Source organism: Haliotis rufescens, unplaced genomic scaffold (assembly GCF_023055435.1).
Source record: "Haliotis rufescens isolate VD_foot unplaced genomic scaffold, xgHalRufe1.0.p SCAF_40, whole genome shotgun sequence".
Taxonomy (NCBI): domain Eukaryota; kingdom Metazoa; phylum Mollusca; class Gastropoda; order Lepetellida; family Haliotidae; genus Haliotis; species Haliotis rufescens.
In genome coordinates this window covers 3,042,170-3,061,117 of record NW_025964113.1, presented here as the reverse complement: position 1 = coordinate 3,061,117, position 18,948 = coordinate 3,042,170, and the positions used below count along the sequence as shown (strand labels likewise).

Here is an 18,948-nt window from a genome sequence, read left to right as displayed (position 1 = left end):
TAAATATCTTGCCAAAGACTTCAAGGATATGATGGACAGTCTTGGCCCTGGCAACCCAGGGTCGTGTTGGGTCAGTTTAAAATGTTATACCCCGCTCAATCTCTTGAATGGGTGGATTAATCATACTGTTAACTCCTACAGTAATCTCAAGGTCTTTTACAATACTGTCATCAAGAAAGTTTCAAAGTTAAATGATCCAAGAAAAATCTCCAGCGTGCTAGCAGTACAAAGACAGATGAGATCTGGTGTTGACCAATGGCGTCATCGGTTGTCAGAGTCTCTGGAAGACTGGTATTCCACTTCTGACTCAAACAACTTCTTGAAGACTACAATAATCTTCCATGGTAAACAGGGTTCCTCTCTGGTTGTCATAGACGCTACGGAATATGGTGATGTTCTCGTCCTTAGTGGTGCATCTTTCCATCAAGGGGTGGAAACACCATCTGAAGACTCTTCATCCACTATTGACACATGTGGACAGGCAACAGTCTTCCCCTTCTACATCCAGATGAACTCACACACTGTTCCCACTGAACCATTCCCACGCACCAGGGGCAGTTACTCTCTAGGTGGTACAGCGTGGGGGAAGGTGTGGTCATACAGGCGTAGCGCACATAAATCAGGGCCATATCACACAGCAAGCCCAGGAGACATCTCCAACCAAAACTGGGGCGACGGCAATGACTACAAAGACTCCTATCTCTTTCTATCACAAAGTGAAACTCTAGCTCAGAGGCAGGACTGGAAGGGAGGTGTGAATGTGAACACTCTAAAGAAGGCAGAAGACAGAGCTTATGGGTGGTATTGGTTCTACAGGAACCAGGCTCCAAGTGATGTTGGATCAAAACTCAGTCTTGCGTTGGAGAGTGTTGTCGGGACAAGGACCGGGTTGTCTAAAGTGCCTTACATCAGAGATACAAGAAGAAGCATTGGCATCAACAACTTCACACTAAAGAAGTCTGACTTCTCTGCTGAATTACCAGGACAGTATGGAACAAAGTATGCAGACAGGATTGGACTTGGTGACTACCAGTATGCTGATGTACATGGTATCCACAGATGCAGCTTCCCACACTATGTCAATGTTTTCAAGATCAAGCCATTCTACATCCCATACCGAGCCCTCACCAACAAGGATGTTGACAACCTGCTGGTTGCTGGGAAGACCATGGCACAGAGTTTCCAAGCAAACGCTGCCAGCAGGATGCACCCAGAAGAGTGGAATTCTGGGATTGCAGCGGGTATAGCTGCTGTCATGATGGCAAGTGATCATATTACATCACATCAACTGTATCAGCGGGTGTCACAGCTTCAGCTAAAGGTTCGAGTACATTCTCCTATAGACTGGGAAATTTAATGTGTGGCAATATGACTGTTGGCATAAAAGATAGTTCTATAACTTCAAAAAATTCCCTGTAGTATCATAAATTATTTGTCTTAAAGTTTGCTTGTTTGTTGTTTAACATCACCCTAAGCAATATTCCAGCTATATGACACGTTCTATAAATAATCGAGACATGATGACAAAAACAAAGAAAACAATGGAACAATTGAACAACTGGATGAACTGGTCAATTATTCTGCTCGGTGAAAATTACCAGAGCTCCAGATAAGTTTTTGGTGTTATGGGTATTTTACCCATGCATTTTAAAATCATTGGGTATCAGTAATTCTATCTGGGTATTCAAATTTCTGTAACCCACTAGTTTTTACACATGTGGGTATTTAAGTTAAATATTTAACAACTCTATTCATCTAGTCCCTGCAAACTGGTGTCATGTGGGTTAGAGAGCTTTATAGGACTCACAAATACCACGATACTTCCACAAGAAAGTGTGATGGAAATGATCCTGATGTAATTGTCATCCTGGAGTTTGGCAAGGTTGACGGAATGCCGGTTTATAATTTCAAAATAAGTTGCTGATTCTCTAATCGAATACGCAGGGTTACTTCACAATATTTTGATGATACGCACAAGTTTTGTTTTTGTAGCGTATCTGTAATGTTCGTTGCGTATTTGATACGCTTGGATTTTATTTTACTGCGTATTTCTGCATTTCTGATGCGTATTTTACGCAGATACGCACCTTATCTGGAGCTCTGAATTACTGAAACTTATGGCATGGATATCCTTGCCCTTTATGGGATATATGGTAATATGTCTCACCTGGTACTGCTGACTGTAGAACCTGGCTTGCAGACATCTGACAATGCTGTCTTCCGTAAGTGGACCAACCAGGTGTGTCAGATCGTCCACTCGCATCCCATTCATAATGGATAACTACAGCTGGCCTACAAACACAAAACAGGTTGGGTATATGTTATCTGTCAGCAGTTACAAGTGCTCAATTAGAATTGTAGCTCACCTGATACAGAGTGAATATGTGTAATGATGAAGCCCCTGAAGATCCGGGTTAGAATAGGTCTACAGCAGTCCACACTTGCCATAAAAAGGTGACAATGCTGGGCGCAAGAGGCGAAGGGTTTGGGTGGTCAGGCTCACTGACTTGGTTGATGCATGTCATGATATCCGAATTGCATGGATCAATATTCATGATGTCAATCAATGGACTGTTTGGTCCAGACTCGATTATTTACAAACAGCCGCCCATGTAGCTGGAATATTGCTGAGTGCGGCGTTAAACAACAAGCAAACAAATTGATGAAGGTGAAACATCATTTGGAAGAATTCACTTAATTGCTGACAGTCGAAACAGTCGAATAAACAAATTATTACAAAGGAGATTTTTTATTGTTTGTGAATGTGTAAATACAACTAAATGTTGAGCAGGATTGTAATATAGTGCTTTAATATTGAAGAGTGTCTCTGAAATTCTTTTTATAATCTCATCTTACCTTATAAATGATCATTATTTTGCAGTCAAATCTTCACATGTTGTTCATGGGAGTGAGTAAGGTTTTATGCTGCTTTTAGCAATATTCCAGCCATGCACAGATCTAGCAGAATTACAAGTGAATGTATTGAGTGAGTTTGGTTTGATGCTGCTTTTAACAGTATTCCAGTAATATCACGGCATGTCAGCTTAATGTGGGAGGAAAGGCCCAAGTGATGCAGGTCTGAGACATTTACCATTTTAGTGAAACCCACGAACATAGATATGGTGATGACAAACCTAGAACCATAATCAGGGCAAATTGGGATTTGAACCTACGATAATTTATATTAAATTCATCCTGATTGGTGCACCTGAAACTGCAATACAATCAGTTCATGGGATGCTGTTTTGATAAAAAAAAACAACTTTTTAAAACCAAATGTAGTAGTATGTTTTTAGGCAGTAAAATTGACTGAGAGAGTATTTTGATATATTGGACCCCTTCCCTTTTAAATGAGCCCTTGCCAAGGCACAGAGCCTGACCACAATATTCACATTTTTGTACCTATTCTGACCCGGAATCCCCAGGAGGTTTCAAAGTTGAAAGGTAACTCACCATTTTCACTTACAGTTATCTTGACATGGCATTCCTGACATAATATTGCATCATTACATCTCATGCTTATGATAAGCCTTGTGTTAATTGTAAACATGCAGAAACTGACTGTAGACACTTCACCTCCTGCCAAGCCATTGTGACTGTACTGATTTCCCCTTCCCAATCTGTGCAACCAGATCCACATTCCTTCTTATCAGTTTAACACAGGAGTTAAGATAAGAACATATTCCTAGTGCCTGCATTCACCCTGGAATCAGATAGCAGGATGTTATCATGGCCTCAGTTCAACACACTATGGCAGAAAGATGATCCCATCAAAGAGCTAGGTATGATTAGGACCCCATTTGGCCCACAGGATGTGCATAATTAATGAGCTATGAATTGGAACTAGACTTTGTTTATTCAAACATTTGCATGTTTTGGACTTATAACAACAATAGCGTATTTGACATAATAAGCGCCCAGGACGCTCTCAAAATTAAAAATAGGGGTCTCTTATTAGAATATTATTTTGGTGAAAAACAAGTTGAAAGATCATAAATTATGCTCACAGCCTGAAATGTTTATATACCACAGATATATTTTTCCAGAATTTAATTTCCCATAATTAAGGATGCATATAACACACGTATTATACATGAATAAATAAGTCTTGTGTACATTGATCATTCGGAAGGGGTGCTAATTGGGATTGTTCACTAGCCAATATATTAGCAAATATCGCCGTGGGCGCATATTAGAGCGGGGCGCTTATTACGTCGAATACGGTATATGTACATATGGCAGGGAATCGAGTCATCCCACTGGTGACATCCTTACCTTGTCAGCATGCTGACGGGATTATGCTCTTTGGTCATGAGGACAAGGTGTCCGACCTCGGATCAGAAGGTCCATGGTTCGAATCCCATTATTGGACATGGAAATTTCATGGCTCCTTCATTGGTGCCCAACGTGGGTCTGAGCATGTTCATATCAAATTTGAGCAAAATAAGTCTCAGTACACAACTATATGGCCTGTGACGTGACTATTGTTGATGGGGGAGTTTGTAGCAGGACGTAGAGTCATCCCACAGATGACATCCTCACTTTGTCAACCACTTTGGCCATGTGGACAAGTCGTCTGACCTCGGATCAGAAGGTCCGTGGTGTCGAATCCCATCACAAAACTCGGAAATTTTATGGGCACTGCTTAGTAGAGATTAGGCTAAAATGTGTCAAAAAGGCTATGTATCTTATCTTATGTGCCTAAGAGGTTTTCATGCAAGAAAATGATTTATTTTTTAACATGAGCAAGTGTTGTTCCCAAGATGATCTTGTTAGATGTAGATAAAGACAGAACAAACATATGGTGAAGTAATTACCTTAGGTCTGACTAACTCATATTTAGATCTAATCTGAAATTATAGAAATCAATGTTTTTCATTCAATTTAGCCAGTATGTACTTGATCAGGCCAGAAGTCAAAACTTGCAAGTGTAAGAAAAAAACAGGCTGGTTGTGTCAACCATTTAAACATGATAAAGAATTCTAAAATCATTTTCATCCAAATATTGTAAAAGTTTTTGGTAACTTTAAAATTTGACATTTCCAGTGAGCCAGAAAGGGCCCTTCTCCTATCACATCCTTCGACTGACACTGCTAACACATTTGTCAAAACTTACACAAGATCATTCTATCAGGATGAATCTGCATTAACACTGCCTACAATTAACATACTTTAAGCCAATCACATGGGAAGAATGAAGTCTCATGGCAAATACATTTATTTGAACAGTTTCTTCAAAGGAAGTTTGGCACACCTCTCTGGCAGGCTTATCACCTGAGTTGGGCGATATCCTGAATCTGTACAGCAGCGCCCGATGTTGAATAAAGATTACATAGTTTCTTTGTATTAAGGAAATTGGACACCTTAGACCAGGAAACTGACAACAAAGAAAGTTTTCACTTTAGAAATAAGAGTGAGATGACGAATGCCTTTGGCTCGTGGCTTAACGAACAAGCATTGTCATATATACACCAGGCTGAAAGTTGGAAGGTCTTCCACGCAGTTCCAAAATTGTTTGAGTACAAGTTACTATGGCATGGATTTATCTAGGCCCACTTAGATGCTGACATTTGGCCACAAGTCAGCCGTAAATGTCAGTAAAAATTCCCAAAAAGGTTTTGTTGAGATAACTTGTACTTCTCTGATGACATGACCAATAAAAAGGAAGTGTCATGTTTAAATATCTCTGAAGTTAAGAAATATGAACTTCTAAAAAATCCCAATCTTGAAAGATGTGAAAATTTCGCGCCAATTTTCCTGCCAATGGCACTTAGTTAGGAATTCTAGATACATCCCTGCTATGGAAATAAAAAAGTGTATAAGTAACACAAAATACTATAGCCTACTACAGTCATACAAACAAAGAATCATTACACAGGCAAGGCTAACCAACAGAAGCATAACTGACAGGTGACTGGCTTCTTGCAAATATAAATTACTCATAACACAACTGATATACTCTCATACACTTAAATGTCCTTGGTCCCAAATTACTATAATTATTAGTCCAGTGATATAAGAATAATAATCTAGGTCAGGAGCCTTGCTATCAATGCTGTACAGAGATCTATATGATTACTTACCATAGTCCTACCCTGAGGCATATATACTAATGTACTTACTGCTTTAAGGCAGCTATACTGGGAGTGGGACATATACTATCGTATCCACAACAAAAACAATAAGTAGGGATCTATTATTACAAGTACAAACAGAATCATAGAAAGATACCGGGTATTTCACACTAATATTTACAGAAATATTTAGGGTGTGTTTTAAACAGACTGCAATGTGTTATGCACTTGGTCTGCCTGGGATAGAGTCGATGTCTGTGTGACATTCAGTGGGGACTCTCCTGGCCGTATACCTGGTCAGGTGTAAAACAAAATAGTCATATCTACCAAGAATTTATTTAGACTTTCTCACAGGTCAACAGTCGGCCCCAATGTGCAGCCAATATAAGTTGAAATTCTCAAATAGGCGTTAGAAGTTTCCCAGTGCATGTTGATATCGTTCTGATTGATGTGAAGGCTTGGTCAACGAGACTTGTGTCAGTACTTAACTGATAACAGTACCAATAAAGAGGAAGGGGAGTCAATGCTTAACTGATAACAGTACCAATAAAGAGGAAGGGGAGTCAATGCTTAACTGATAACAGTACCAATAAAGAGGAAGGGGAGTCAGTACTTAACTGACAACAGTACCAATAAAGAGGAAGGGGAGTCAGTACTTAACTGACAACAGTACCAATAAAGAGGAAGGGGAGTCAATGCTTAACTGATAACACTACCAATAAAGAGGAAGGGGAGTCAATGCTTAACTGATAACAGTACCAATAAAGAGGAAGGGGAGTCAATGCTTAACTGACAACAGTACCAATAAAGAGGAAGGGGAGTCAATGCTTAACTGATAACAGTACCAATAAAGAGGAAGGGGAGTCAGTACTTAACTGACAACACTACCAATAAAGAGGAAGGGGAGTCAGTACTTAACTGACAACAGTACCAATAAAGAGGAAGGGGAGTCAATGCTTAACTGATAACACTACCAATAAAGAGGAAGGGGAGTCAATGCTTAACTGATAACAGTACCAATAAAGAGGAAGGGGAGTCAATGCTTAACTGATAACAGTACCAATAAAGAGGAAGGGGAGTCAATGCTTAACTAATAACAGTACCAATAAAGAGGAAGGGGAGTCAATGCTTAACTGACAACAGTACCAATAAAGAGGAAGGGGAGTAAATGCTTAATTTTACACTACTTTATTGAATCTAATGTTAAAACACATAAAAAACCTTTGAAATAATAATCAAACTTTTTAACAAAACAACATAATTTTTCCCAGTTTGCCTTCCAAATCCTAAATAAATCTCTGAATTCCAGATGTATCCTAATTAAAGCAAAGTATGTATACTAATAATTTCTCGACTCTTCAGGAATGGCCATGTTTTGTTCTTGATTGTCTTGAGACAGCAAGCAAATTAAAAATATTGTCAGACGTGATTTGACATTAATTTTCCTTAAAACAATTACCTTAATGTCATGATGTCATTTCTGGAGATCCAAACATGCGCTGCGCCCCTCATGGTTTATTCTCCCTGCAGTGTTTTAACGATTAACAACTCCCTCTCATCATTTATTTCTTAATTATATTTTTGAACAGCCTGTTCTCTACTTATCCTGATAGAGAAATATTTCATCTCAAGACTCGTCTGTATAGATGTTCTATTACTGCCATCTACACCTAATCCTCATTCATTCATGTGTGTCAACCATCATGACATGGGTTTATGTGCACACCGAACTCCCCAAACTCTCAACACTGATATATCATTCCATACTGACAGCTTATCACTCACTGCAGTGGAGCCCTACTCATACAAAGTAGTTCCCAGCTTCTGTGTATGTTGACAACAGTATATCTTAAATCTACTTTTAGCTGTTAACTGTTAAAGGAATGTTTATTTCTTTACACCCAAAATCATCAAAAATACAGAGGTCCTTTTCTATAACTATCAACTTTAAAAAAAATAATAATTAAATTTTAAATTAATTTTAAAAAACCAAAATTGCATGAATGTAAAAAATCAATCCTAATTTTTTATCTTGCACTCTTCATTGATAAATAGGCTTTTATTTAACTCTTTCAACACCAGTCAACCAGAAATGTTTACTGCTGGGACACCGAGTTCCCAGAGACTCTTGTGTGATAGATGAAGCCAACATTTATCAAAGAAAATATCTGCTTGTAAAATATATTTGCTACTACATGTTATACACCATTTGAAAGGTCTGATACTATAGTTTATAAATATGAAAGTTATGTTTTTCACATTATTTAAAATAATGCATTTACAACTTAATTAAATTCGTTGTAAATAAAAAATGTAAGCTAACACGTTGTTTAACATCCAGATTAAGGACCAAGGAAGCGAAAACTTGACGATTTTCGGCAAATATAAGATTTCATAAAATCCACTTACCTATTTCTGTTTTATTTTCATTGTTTACGTAATTGGAAAATCATTTTAAAAAAGAATTATAAATAGTTTCTGTCATCACCCATTTCCCGATAACAGCGGCTGTCCGCTCAGTAACGTGAAGAAATATCCCCGTTTTCGAGGCTTCCTATGAATAAAACGTTCGTCGGGAATGGCATATGACACATCGCTGGAAAGCTTATTCCTCGTAACATCGCCTGTTTTTTTTCCGTAGTTATAACAAGCGATTTCATTGGATTAAAATTAGTTTCTAATGACGCTTTCTTGCCGAAATCTGCTACAAGTTTCGTTATTGGTCAATTTTGAGCATGTGAACTAAGGCAGCCAATCAAATTACAGCTGTGATACCAAGCTCGTGTTTGATAAATTTCAGAAGTTGGCGAAAGTTTTTTGTTAAATCGTGTTATTCTGAACGTTTTAAGCAGGAAATCACGATATATATTAAAAATATGGAACTTCGTGAATGTATCGTGCAAGGTTACGAGCTGTGACAAAGATTTTTCATGCATATATTTTTGCATTAAATATCGTGTCTGAGCCGAGAATTCAAGGTGACGAAAGCCGAGATGTCATTTGACTTACTATTACACGCGATCGCACGAAAAGATGGAAATAATAACTTAGATGTAAGTTTGATTACTTTTAGATATATTTCTGTTGATTATATTTATTACTTTATATAATATATTTAAAGATTTGTTTAAAACGTCTTTATTTTGCTCTTTGACATGTTCGATGTGGATCCGTTGTCGAAATGTGTGTCAGAGAATTTTATTTTCAATAACATCGCGGGAAATAGTGAATAATTTTTTAATTTATCGATTAAAAATGATAAATTGAAATGGAATACGTATTTCAGACATTGTGAAATGTGATAGATTTAATAAAGGAATGATATTACAGGTAGGTCCATTAAAATATATACTATTTTGAAGTGACTACGGCTTGGCTGGATAACCGGCCTACGGTGTCTGGGGACTCGATGCTTCTTTGCCGGAAAACCGGCCTACGGTGTTGAAAGAGTTAAAACAGTAATTTTTCGAAATCATAATTTGAGAAAATAGAGAAAAGTGACTCACCAAAGTTATATCATCCAAAATCACATGCTGTATCTATCCTTCAGTTGTGTTAGCCAACATCAGTAATCACTGACTCCCGTAAGTCCTTATTTGTATTCATTGTCCAAGATGACAGCTGGAATGAAATGGACAAGTGAGTGAGTGAGTTGGATTCAGTATCACTTTGAACAGTATTCCAGTAATATTGTGAGATGACAACATAGGAGGAAAGCCAGACGTGACACAGGTCATCGATGTGACCACTTAGTTAGACTCATCCCCTGAGGGCAATCATGGATATAGCTTCACTCTGTTGGATAATTGAGTGTCTACCAGGGTTTTACCGACAGCAAACTTTTGTATCCTATACATACATCCTCATCTTCCTGAGGCAAGGGAGTTAACTGACTGCAAAAGTCCAGTTTTCACCCTTGCTGAGCTAGGATGGAATTTCTTGGCTCGATCGTAGCGCCACTAATGGCTATTAAGTTTTGTCCCTTCTATGTCCATCCTACTGACCAATCAGATTCCACCTCTCATATCACTTGCATTTGCTTCAAACAAAATGGCGGTGCCCATTCAAGACGATCTGATCGATAACCAAGATCTATATTGTAATAAAATGGGTCTAACTTCTTGAAGTGCATGAATCATGTGTGCACCTTGATTAAAAACATGAAAAGATTTGAATAAGATCTGTTGATGCTTAGTTGACAGTACACATGCTTTGCAAATCTTGCAATCAACAAAAACCTGCACGACAGTTTATGAACTGTCGATTTTGTTACACGATTTTTATTGGACTATGCATTGACCTATTAGTCCAGCCAAAATATTCCAGCCTAGTTCGGCATGGGTGGAACTGGACTTTTAAAGTTAGTTAACTTCCTTGCCTTGGGAAGTTGATACAAATTGAGCATGAACACAAAACAGTTACACAGCAAGTCCTGAGGTATTCAAACAAGTATAGTTTTAACGACTCAGCAGCCAATAAAAATTGTAGATTGATTGCATGTTAAATGGCATTTCTATTCTGGTAAAAAATACATTTTATGTCTCTTCTATAGTGTTCTATGCATGTATATCGAATTTGAAATTGTGAAATTTTGTAAATACCAGGGAGAGGGCAATCTAAGTTGGAAGAACTTGTCCCCCAATCCCGTTCACTTCTCATGAATAAATATGTCAAAATAAAAAAATACACTCAATGTCCAGCTTGTCGATGGTTGATTTGCTTCAATCTAACATTGAAATACACATCTATAATCATGGTAACAGACAAAGTATTCTGACAATGTACAATTTTGACACCAGTAAAATTCTTAGAAACCAAGCTGAGTGTGTCACATGCTGCCAGTCGGGGGCCCTATCCTCATGCCTTGGTACCCAAACCTTTGCTAAGAGTCCCATTGACTTCCACATAGATAGACACAAGTAAACCCCTGGTGTATTATGCTTAGAAACAATATCAACAGAGGAAACCCAAGGATGGGTTGTGGAATCAAACTCATGTCTTTAGTGAGCACTTTACCCAACAGGCCACCATCACTCAATGTGAGCCTTAAACATTCCCTGGTATGTCATTACAATGTCTACCAAGCTGAGATTATCACATCTGTTTCTGGAGCTACTCAGTATGAGAACTACTGATAGAGTAAGTCGGGGTAATTCAGAATATAGCATTAATACAATATTGCCCAATCCACGTTGACCTCTTAAGTAACCAAGCTGACCCTTGAAGATCTGGGTTAGAATTGGTCTTTCGCAACCCATGCTTGTCATAAGAGGCAACTAGAGGGATCAGGTGGTCAGGCTCACTGTCTTGGTCGATGCATGTCATTGTATCCGAACTGCATGGATCAATGCTCATGATATCAATCACTGGATTGTCTGGTCCAGACCTGATTATTTACAGACTATTGTCAGGTAGCTGGAATATTGCTCAGTGCAGCGTTAAACAACAAACAAACAAACAAACAAACAAACAAACAAACAAACAAAGTTACCCAGCAAAAGTAGAAATATTTGTTTCAGGCTATTCCATGTGTTTTTATTATACCGGCATACAGACCCATTTACCCAACAAAATCATATATTTTCCAAATATGAAATACAAATTATTGAGTAGTCACAACAAAGAAGACATTCAGCGTTTAGTTGCCTAATTCTTAGCATACATAAAACTCAATTCATAAAATTATTGTGACATATGACTTAAACATCAGTAAGTAAGTGTATTATTCGAAAATAGAGCCCCTTCCAAAAGATGGATAAGCAAAATGTTCACAAAAATGTTTTAAAATATCACTTTAAAAATATTACATTGATTAAAATTAACTATTAGATTTAAAAAAAGCAACAGATTAACTTTCTCGCTCAATCAATATCTCCAAATTGCAAAAAGTTTAGAAATAAAAATTATATGAAAATTACCTGTCCATATGTTTTTACTTCTTCGATCAGTAGCCGTCTGTATCACTCTCAGAAGCAGCCTAAACAGTAGCACTCCACAAAGAACAAGTTCCTGAAAACAAACCCACAAATGTTCCTTTTCACTGGTGTCCGATTACGCCTTGGACAGAAAACCTCACCTGACACTGTCCATGTACACTGTAGATCAAGCCTACTCGCCCCTCACTCACTGCTCGTAAATATCCGATCCTCACAATAGAACTCTGTAATTAAGTTTTCCCAATACAACCCAACCACACCAAAATGTGGCACGAACACATTAAAGGAAAACTCTGTTCCGTGCAAGGTGTAGAGTTAATTGCTTTGTACAAAATGATTTCACCATACTTCTGTTGTCGAACAGCATTCGATAACCATTGGCTTAAATCCCCTCAAGAATGTTGTCAAACATGCATTGATGGCCGTTTGATAACCTTGTCAAATAATCCTTGTCTTGGATACTGGGTATAAAATCCTGTATCTCTTTCAAGACTTTTGTAGACTGCACCGGTGACCACCTGTAGCCACTAATACACTCCTGTTCACTTCATAGCACCTTTGTATAACACACAGCTGAAGAATATCATCTCATATCGCATGACAATACCCCATTCTAGGTTTTCTCCATAGTACACTCTTGTATATTTCTCCATCACAAAATGAAAATATAACCTCTTCAAGTCCTACACTTGGTGAGGTTGTCTTTTATTGTAGAAGTTCATAGGAACACTATACACGAGACGTGTAATTCACCAACTGACCACTCCATTGAATAGGTGCGACCAATAAAACGCTCACTTGAGGTATGTCCACTTAGTGTCCACTACCAAGCTTCACTGACCCCATTATTGACGCACTGCATTAGCTAGAGTATAACAGGTTTATGTGGGCTATACCACATGAGCTAATTCTCAGGCAAGACATGGGCTTCTTAGTATTGGATTAACACGTGAAACATTCGATAAAACTCAAGTTGTGCCTTCAGGCTCTGCCAACTACAATGCATGTTGTTCTTTTTCTTAATATTGACAGGTCTTGGTACAAATCCTAATCCGTATGGATAATCCACTTATAAACTTGTATACAATATGAATATACCTTCTGAATTTGGTTCCTGAATATACCTATAAGACATGAAAAGACATCAATATTGTGGGAGTGGTAGGTGGTCCGCCATAAGGTCTTCTCCTATCAATTGAATGTCATTACCTTCAAGGCCGCTGCAAATTATTTTGGACAAAAATGTGTTTCATATTTCAGCCAAACAAAAATAGGGATGCCAGGTCAGGTTTTTGAAAACTATTTTTTTTCTTTGAAAAATGGTTATTTGCAGTGAGTGGGCAATTGTTTTGCATCATATCTTAAATGACAACAAATTCATGAAACAAATAGGAATTTGTCTAGGATGATGCATGCATTATATCAAAAGGCTCCCAGAGTGGATTGTGGTGGCACAAGTCACAAACAGGTGGGGGCGGTGGGGTAGCCTAGTGGTTAAAGCGTTCGCTCATCATGATTCCCCAAATGGGTACAATGTGTGAAGCCCATTTCTGGTGTCCCCCGCCATGATATTGCTGGAATATTGCTAAACGAGGTGTAAAACCAAACTCACTCACCCACAAACAGGTAAAGCTAAAAGTATTTGTATTTGTGGCTGTGTTCGTCAACTTGACTCCTGAGAGTTTCTACCGCTTCAGTCTTGCCACACACTGAAGAACATGTAGTGTCAACCTGGATAAGTGACTTTGTTTGAAATATGCCTCTTTTCACCCAGCAGAGAAGTAAGTGAGTGAGTGAGTGAGTGAGTGAGTTGGGTTTAATGTCACTTTTAACAGTATTCCAGTTATATCACAGCGTGTCAGCTTAATGTGGGAGGAAAGCCCGAAGTGATGCAGGTCTCAGACATTTACCACTTCGGTGAAACCCATGAGCACGGGTATGGTGCTGACAAACCTAGAAACATAATTGGGGCGAACCGGGATTCGAACCCACAATCATAGGTTTCTGGCGTGCCCAAGGGACGCAACTCTGCACAGTGAATCACGGCGCCTTAGACGACTGGGCCACCCGTGCCCCCACCCAGCAGAGAATGGGTACTCAGTAGGATCAGATGGTAAGGTGACTTAACCTTCTAGCACCTCACAGCAATGGTTGAGCAATCATGCCACATCATAAATGGACTTATTATTAATGTAACTTTACAAATAAAGGTTCATATTTTTGCATAGGTTGTAGTATTTCGGTAGGGAAACAATTCTGACAATCAAGTGATCAATCTGTGTGGCTAATATAGGTGGTTCATTGTTTCAGTTTGTTTAAGAAATAAATGACAAGTGAGAGTTCTTTTTTCAACAATAAAACACTGCAGGGAGAATGAACCATGAGGGGAGCAGCCCCAAGTGGCATATTCTCTGGCAGTGTTTTATTTTATGATAAACAACAACCATGAGTTTTCTTCATTAGTCGACTTATTTCTCTTAAAGACTCTTAAAGACTTAAAGCCTCTTTAAGGATGATGATGAAATGTACAAGCTTTACAAATATTTACCTGTATTTTAATAATGATGACTCCCTGAATAGAAACCATCCCAGGCAATGTTGGACAAGTCCATGTTATGAACAGGTGGGTTTGGTATTGGCATTTCCCACATATTCTCACAATCCTCACGTCAATTATCTGTACCTGTTCCCCCCACTTTTGGATGCGATCGTTCGGCCACTGCGTTTATCTTCGTTGCTCAGCTAAATCTATGGGGAACAACTCACTAGACACTTCCCTCTCAAATATACTGTCATCAAATATATGATGTCATCAAGTTGGGAGCGCATGTTTGAACCTCCATTAAAACACATCTGTGACGTCATTCTATTGTTTGAACTCTCCATTATTTTTCAGGAATGGAGAGTTGTTTGTCAACTGTACATTATCTTGAAGCAACATTTGAATTAATTTCCACTTGTAATACATTGTAGATGGAACTATTTTTTACATTTATTGACAAGTGAATAATTTCATTCTCTTAAACTAATTGGGGCATCATTGGTGGGGACAAGCAGGTTTCAGCTTCACTGGTCCAGTGGTTTCTGAGAACATATTTACGATGGATGACACATGCCAGACACCAGACACTGGACAAAAAGGCCACAACCGAAGCTCACTTTACTTTCATTTAGGTGAGCTAAAATATCCTCTTAAAGAAAACAAAACGTAACCAGTAAACGTACCAAGCATTTAAGATATTATATTCTTGAGCTAACAAGTCTTCATTGTTTGTAGTTTCTTTTTTATTCCTATTTCCATGATTGACCATCATTTTACATACAACAGACTGGCCAAGAAAATCTGAAAAAAAGTATAACTTGTCTGTCCTAAAATAGGTGTCAATTGAAACAGATCACCAATGAATCATTTCTCAAATGCATGTATGTGAACAATTTTTGTTTTCATAACTAATTGGCAAGTTCTTTTCTTAAAACCATGAGAATTAAGGACATAAAATATGGATATAGGTACTATTAAAGATTTTCCCACGAGACTTATTCTATAAATAGCAGAATATCTAATGTTATAAAAAACACTTCAAATGATGTTTAAATATCTAAATTTTTGACAAAGCCTTCTGTATATAATCACTGAGCCTAGCCCAAAGCTTTAAAGCGACATGACAAACATAATTTAAATATTTCAATAAAACCAGCCAGGCAGAACATTTCGAAATTCCCAATGGGATATCATTTTGTCTTTGTCAAGACGCCTACATTTTATGAATGCTTCAAATACCTGTACTGTCGTATCACTCGAAGAGAGAAGAAACTGTTCGTTTGAGCCTGTCAGATATAAGTTTGACGACTTAAGCACAACACAGCTCACATATTAGATCCAGCATGTCAATACTGGACACACTTCTTTGTCTCAGCATCAGGCCGTTTTGTGAAGGGCAGGTAAGGTTGGATCAGGTATGGTAACGCTTCTTGGCACGAAAACAAGGTACGATACTGGGCCTCGCATACATGTTAGCACTGGTCAGTATGTGCCGACGTTGTGATACATCTCAGTGACAGCTTGCTTAATGACAATATGTTTGACTATGGCAACTTACCTTGTATCATATCGTAGTAACTCACGGAGACACGTATCACGCATGATAACCACTAATTGCGTTTAGCCCGGGAACACCGTGTCAAGTTAACCTGTAGGTGTTCTCCTTGGTTGACTGACTGACTGACTGACACACATGGCTTGCTCTGTTGTTGTGTTGGGCCACAGGTGCGTGATAGTTATCTCCCCTTGTGTCAGTGGGGCGGGGAACATTTGCTTTTGAAATTGGAAAACCCGTTTCATGAGTATTGTATGAGGCGCCGTTTGACTATTTATTTTCTGTTTTAATGACATCACAAAATGAATTATTAATATCACAAATTCGATTTTATCATATCACACAATAATTAGTTATATGTATAACATAATAATAAAATATGTATATTACAAATCCGATTTTTAGAATATCAATAAATTAATTGATGATGGCTAAAAAAGGATTTTGTGATAAAAAAAAATCAAATTTGTGATAATTAACTGAAAAAATATCAGAGGTATTGTCCTATTACAAATCCGATTTAATGATACGAGGTTCAGCCATGCTTGACAACGGAAAAAGGATCTATACCGAAACGTCGCCTTTACAGTAAATAAAAAAAGTTGTCATCCATAAATTGTGTCTACTTAGTCATCCGTTAACTTCTAATGCCTATCAAACAATTGATACGTGTCTCGTATCAATAATTCATTTTATGAGGGGGCACGGGTGACCCAGTCGTCTAAGGCGCCGCAATTCCCTGTGCAGAGTTGCGTCCCTTGGACACGGCAGGAACCTATGATTGTAGGTTCGAATCCCGGTTCGCCCCGATTATGTTTCTAGGTTTGTCCGCACCATACCCAGGCTCGTGGGTTTCACCAAAGTGGTAAACGTCTGAGACCTGCATCACACCCTACATTAAGCTGACACATCGTGATATAACTGGGATACTGTTAAAAGTGGCCTTAAACCCAACTCACTCACTCATTTTGTGATATAATTTATTTTCCATTGCTGTCAATCTATTAGAGGCGACTAACGGGATCGGGTGGTCGGGCTCGCTGACTTGGTTGATGCATGTCATCTGTCCCAATTGCGTGAATCGATGCTCATGATGTCAATCACTGGATTGTCTGGTCCAGACCATCTTCCCGATTCAAGAGAGTTAACTGACTATAAAAGTCCAGTTTCACCCTTGCCAAACTAGGCGGGTATTATGGAGTTACATTTTGGCTGGACTAACGAGTCTATGCATAGTCAAATCAAAATCGCGCACCGAAATCGAAATCCGGTTCGTAAACTGACGTGCAGATTTCGGTCGATTGCAGGATTTGCAAAGCATGTGGACAGCCAACTCATTGTCAGGAGATATTTTCCAAGTTTTTCATGTTTTTAATCAAGGTGCTCACGTGATTTGATGCATTTTGCGATGTAAGACCCGTTTTATCACAATATAGATCTTGATTATCGATCAGATCGTCCTGACTCGGCGCCACCATTTTGTGTGAAACAAACGCAAGTGATACGAGAGGTGGAATCTGATTAGTCCATAGGAGAGGCTTAGAAGGGACATAACTGGTAATAGCCACTGGTGGCGCTACGATCGAGCCCAGTAATTCCAGCCTAGTTCGGCAAGGGTGGAAACCGGACTTTTACAGTCAGTTAACTCCCTTGCTTTGGGAAGATGGGTCCAGACTCGATTATTTATAGACCGCCGTCATATAGCTGGAATATTGCTGTGTGCGGCGTTAAACAACAAACAAACAAACGTAACGGTTGCACAAATTCTGTAAACATATTTCACGTATTTCATTTTGTTTTATTCAGCGACCGGCGTTTGTCATAGTTGAAAAAACGCTGCTTATAGGCTTTATTGGGCCTGTGTGTCCCACTCGTCTAAGGCGCCGTCATTCGCTGCCCTCCTACGTCTTTTAGGCGCGATCCTACAAGCGTGGGTTCGAATCCCAGATTCACCCTGATGAAGAATCTTGGTTTATCAGTACCATGCCAGTGCTGTTGGGATTCGCCAAAGTGTTGGTTAGTTGGTTTGTTGTTTAACGCCGCACTCAGCAATATTCCAGCTATATGACAGCGGACTGTAAATAATCGAGTCTGGACCAGACAATCCAGTGATTAATATCATGAGCATCGATCCACGCTATTGGGATCAACGACATGCATCAACCAAGTCAGCGAGCCCGACCACCTGATCCCGTTAGTCGCCTTTTACGACAAGCATAGTCGCCTTTTACGGCAAGCATGGGTTAATGAAGACCTATTCTACCCCGGATCAAGTGTTGAACGCCTAAGATCTGCATCACTTCGAGCTTTCCTCCCTCATCAAGCTGACGGCGCAGTGATGTAACCGGAATACTGCAGAAAGCGGCATTAAACCAGCCTACATGATGAATCAATCATCATGCTTATTTTGGCAGCTGTCCCTTGATCATCGGGCACCCCATGGATACTTGTCATGTAAGCGTAAGAACCAAATTTATTTGGGGGATATTTTTTAACATATATAACAACTGACTCATTTCATAATACCAATTATCATCGAATTATGTTGGTTGGTTGGTTTGTTGTTTTACGCCGCACTCAGACATATTCCAGCTATATGACGGCGGTCTGTATTTAATCGAGTCTGGACCAGACAATCCAGTGATTAATATCATGAGCATCGATCCACGCAATTGGGATCGATGACATTCATCAACCAAGTCAGCGAGTCTGACCACCCGATCCCGTTAGTCGCCTTTTACGACAAGCATAGTCACCTTTTACGGCAAGCATGGGTTGCTGAAGACCTATTCTACCCCGGATCTTCACGGGTGTGGAATAATCTAGCTTGTTAAGCAATAC

At 38.9% G+C, this 18,948-nt stretch overlaps 1 protein-coding gene across 2 annotated transcripts in view; it reads right to left on the bottom strand.

The window, feature by feature from the left end:
- The window catches only part of LOC124138728 (unconventional myosin-IXb-like), a 44,963-nt gene extending 28,655 nt beyond the window's left edge, over positions 1–16,308 (bottom strand). The window contains exons 1-3 of one of the 2 annotated variants that reach the window (XM_046505573.2): positions 16,111–16,308; positions 9,581–9,695; positions 2,168–2,292 (exon numbers count right to left, since the gene is read on the bottom strand). In XM_046505573.2, the coding sequence (XP_046361529.2) occupies positions 2,168–2,272 (105 nt within the window). In that variant the 5' untranslated portion in view covers positions 2,273–2,292; positions 9,581–9,695; positions 16,111–16,308. The remainder of the gene's footprint in view (positions 1–2,167; positions 2,293–9,580; positions 9,696–16,110) is intronic. The other variant, XM_046505582.2, reaches the window with a different exon arrangement.
- Between the last annotated feature and the right edge of the window lie 2,640 nt (positions 16,309–18,948).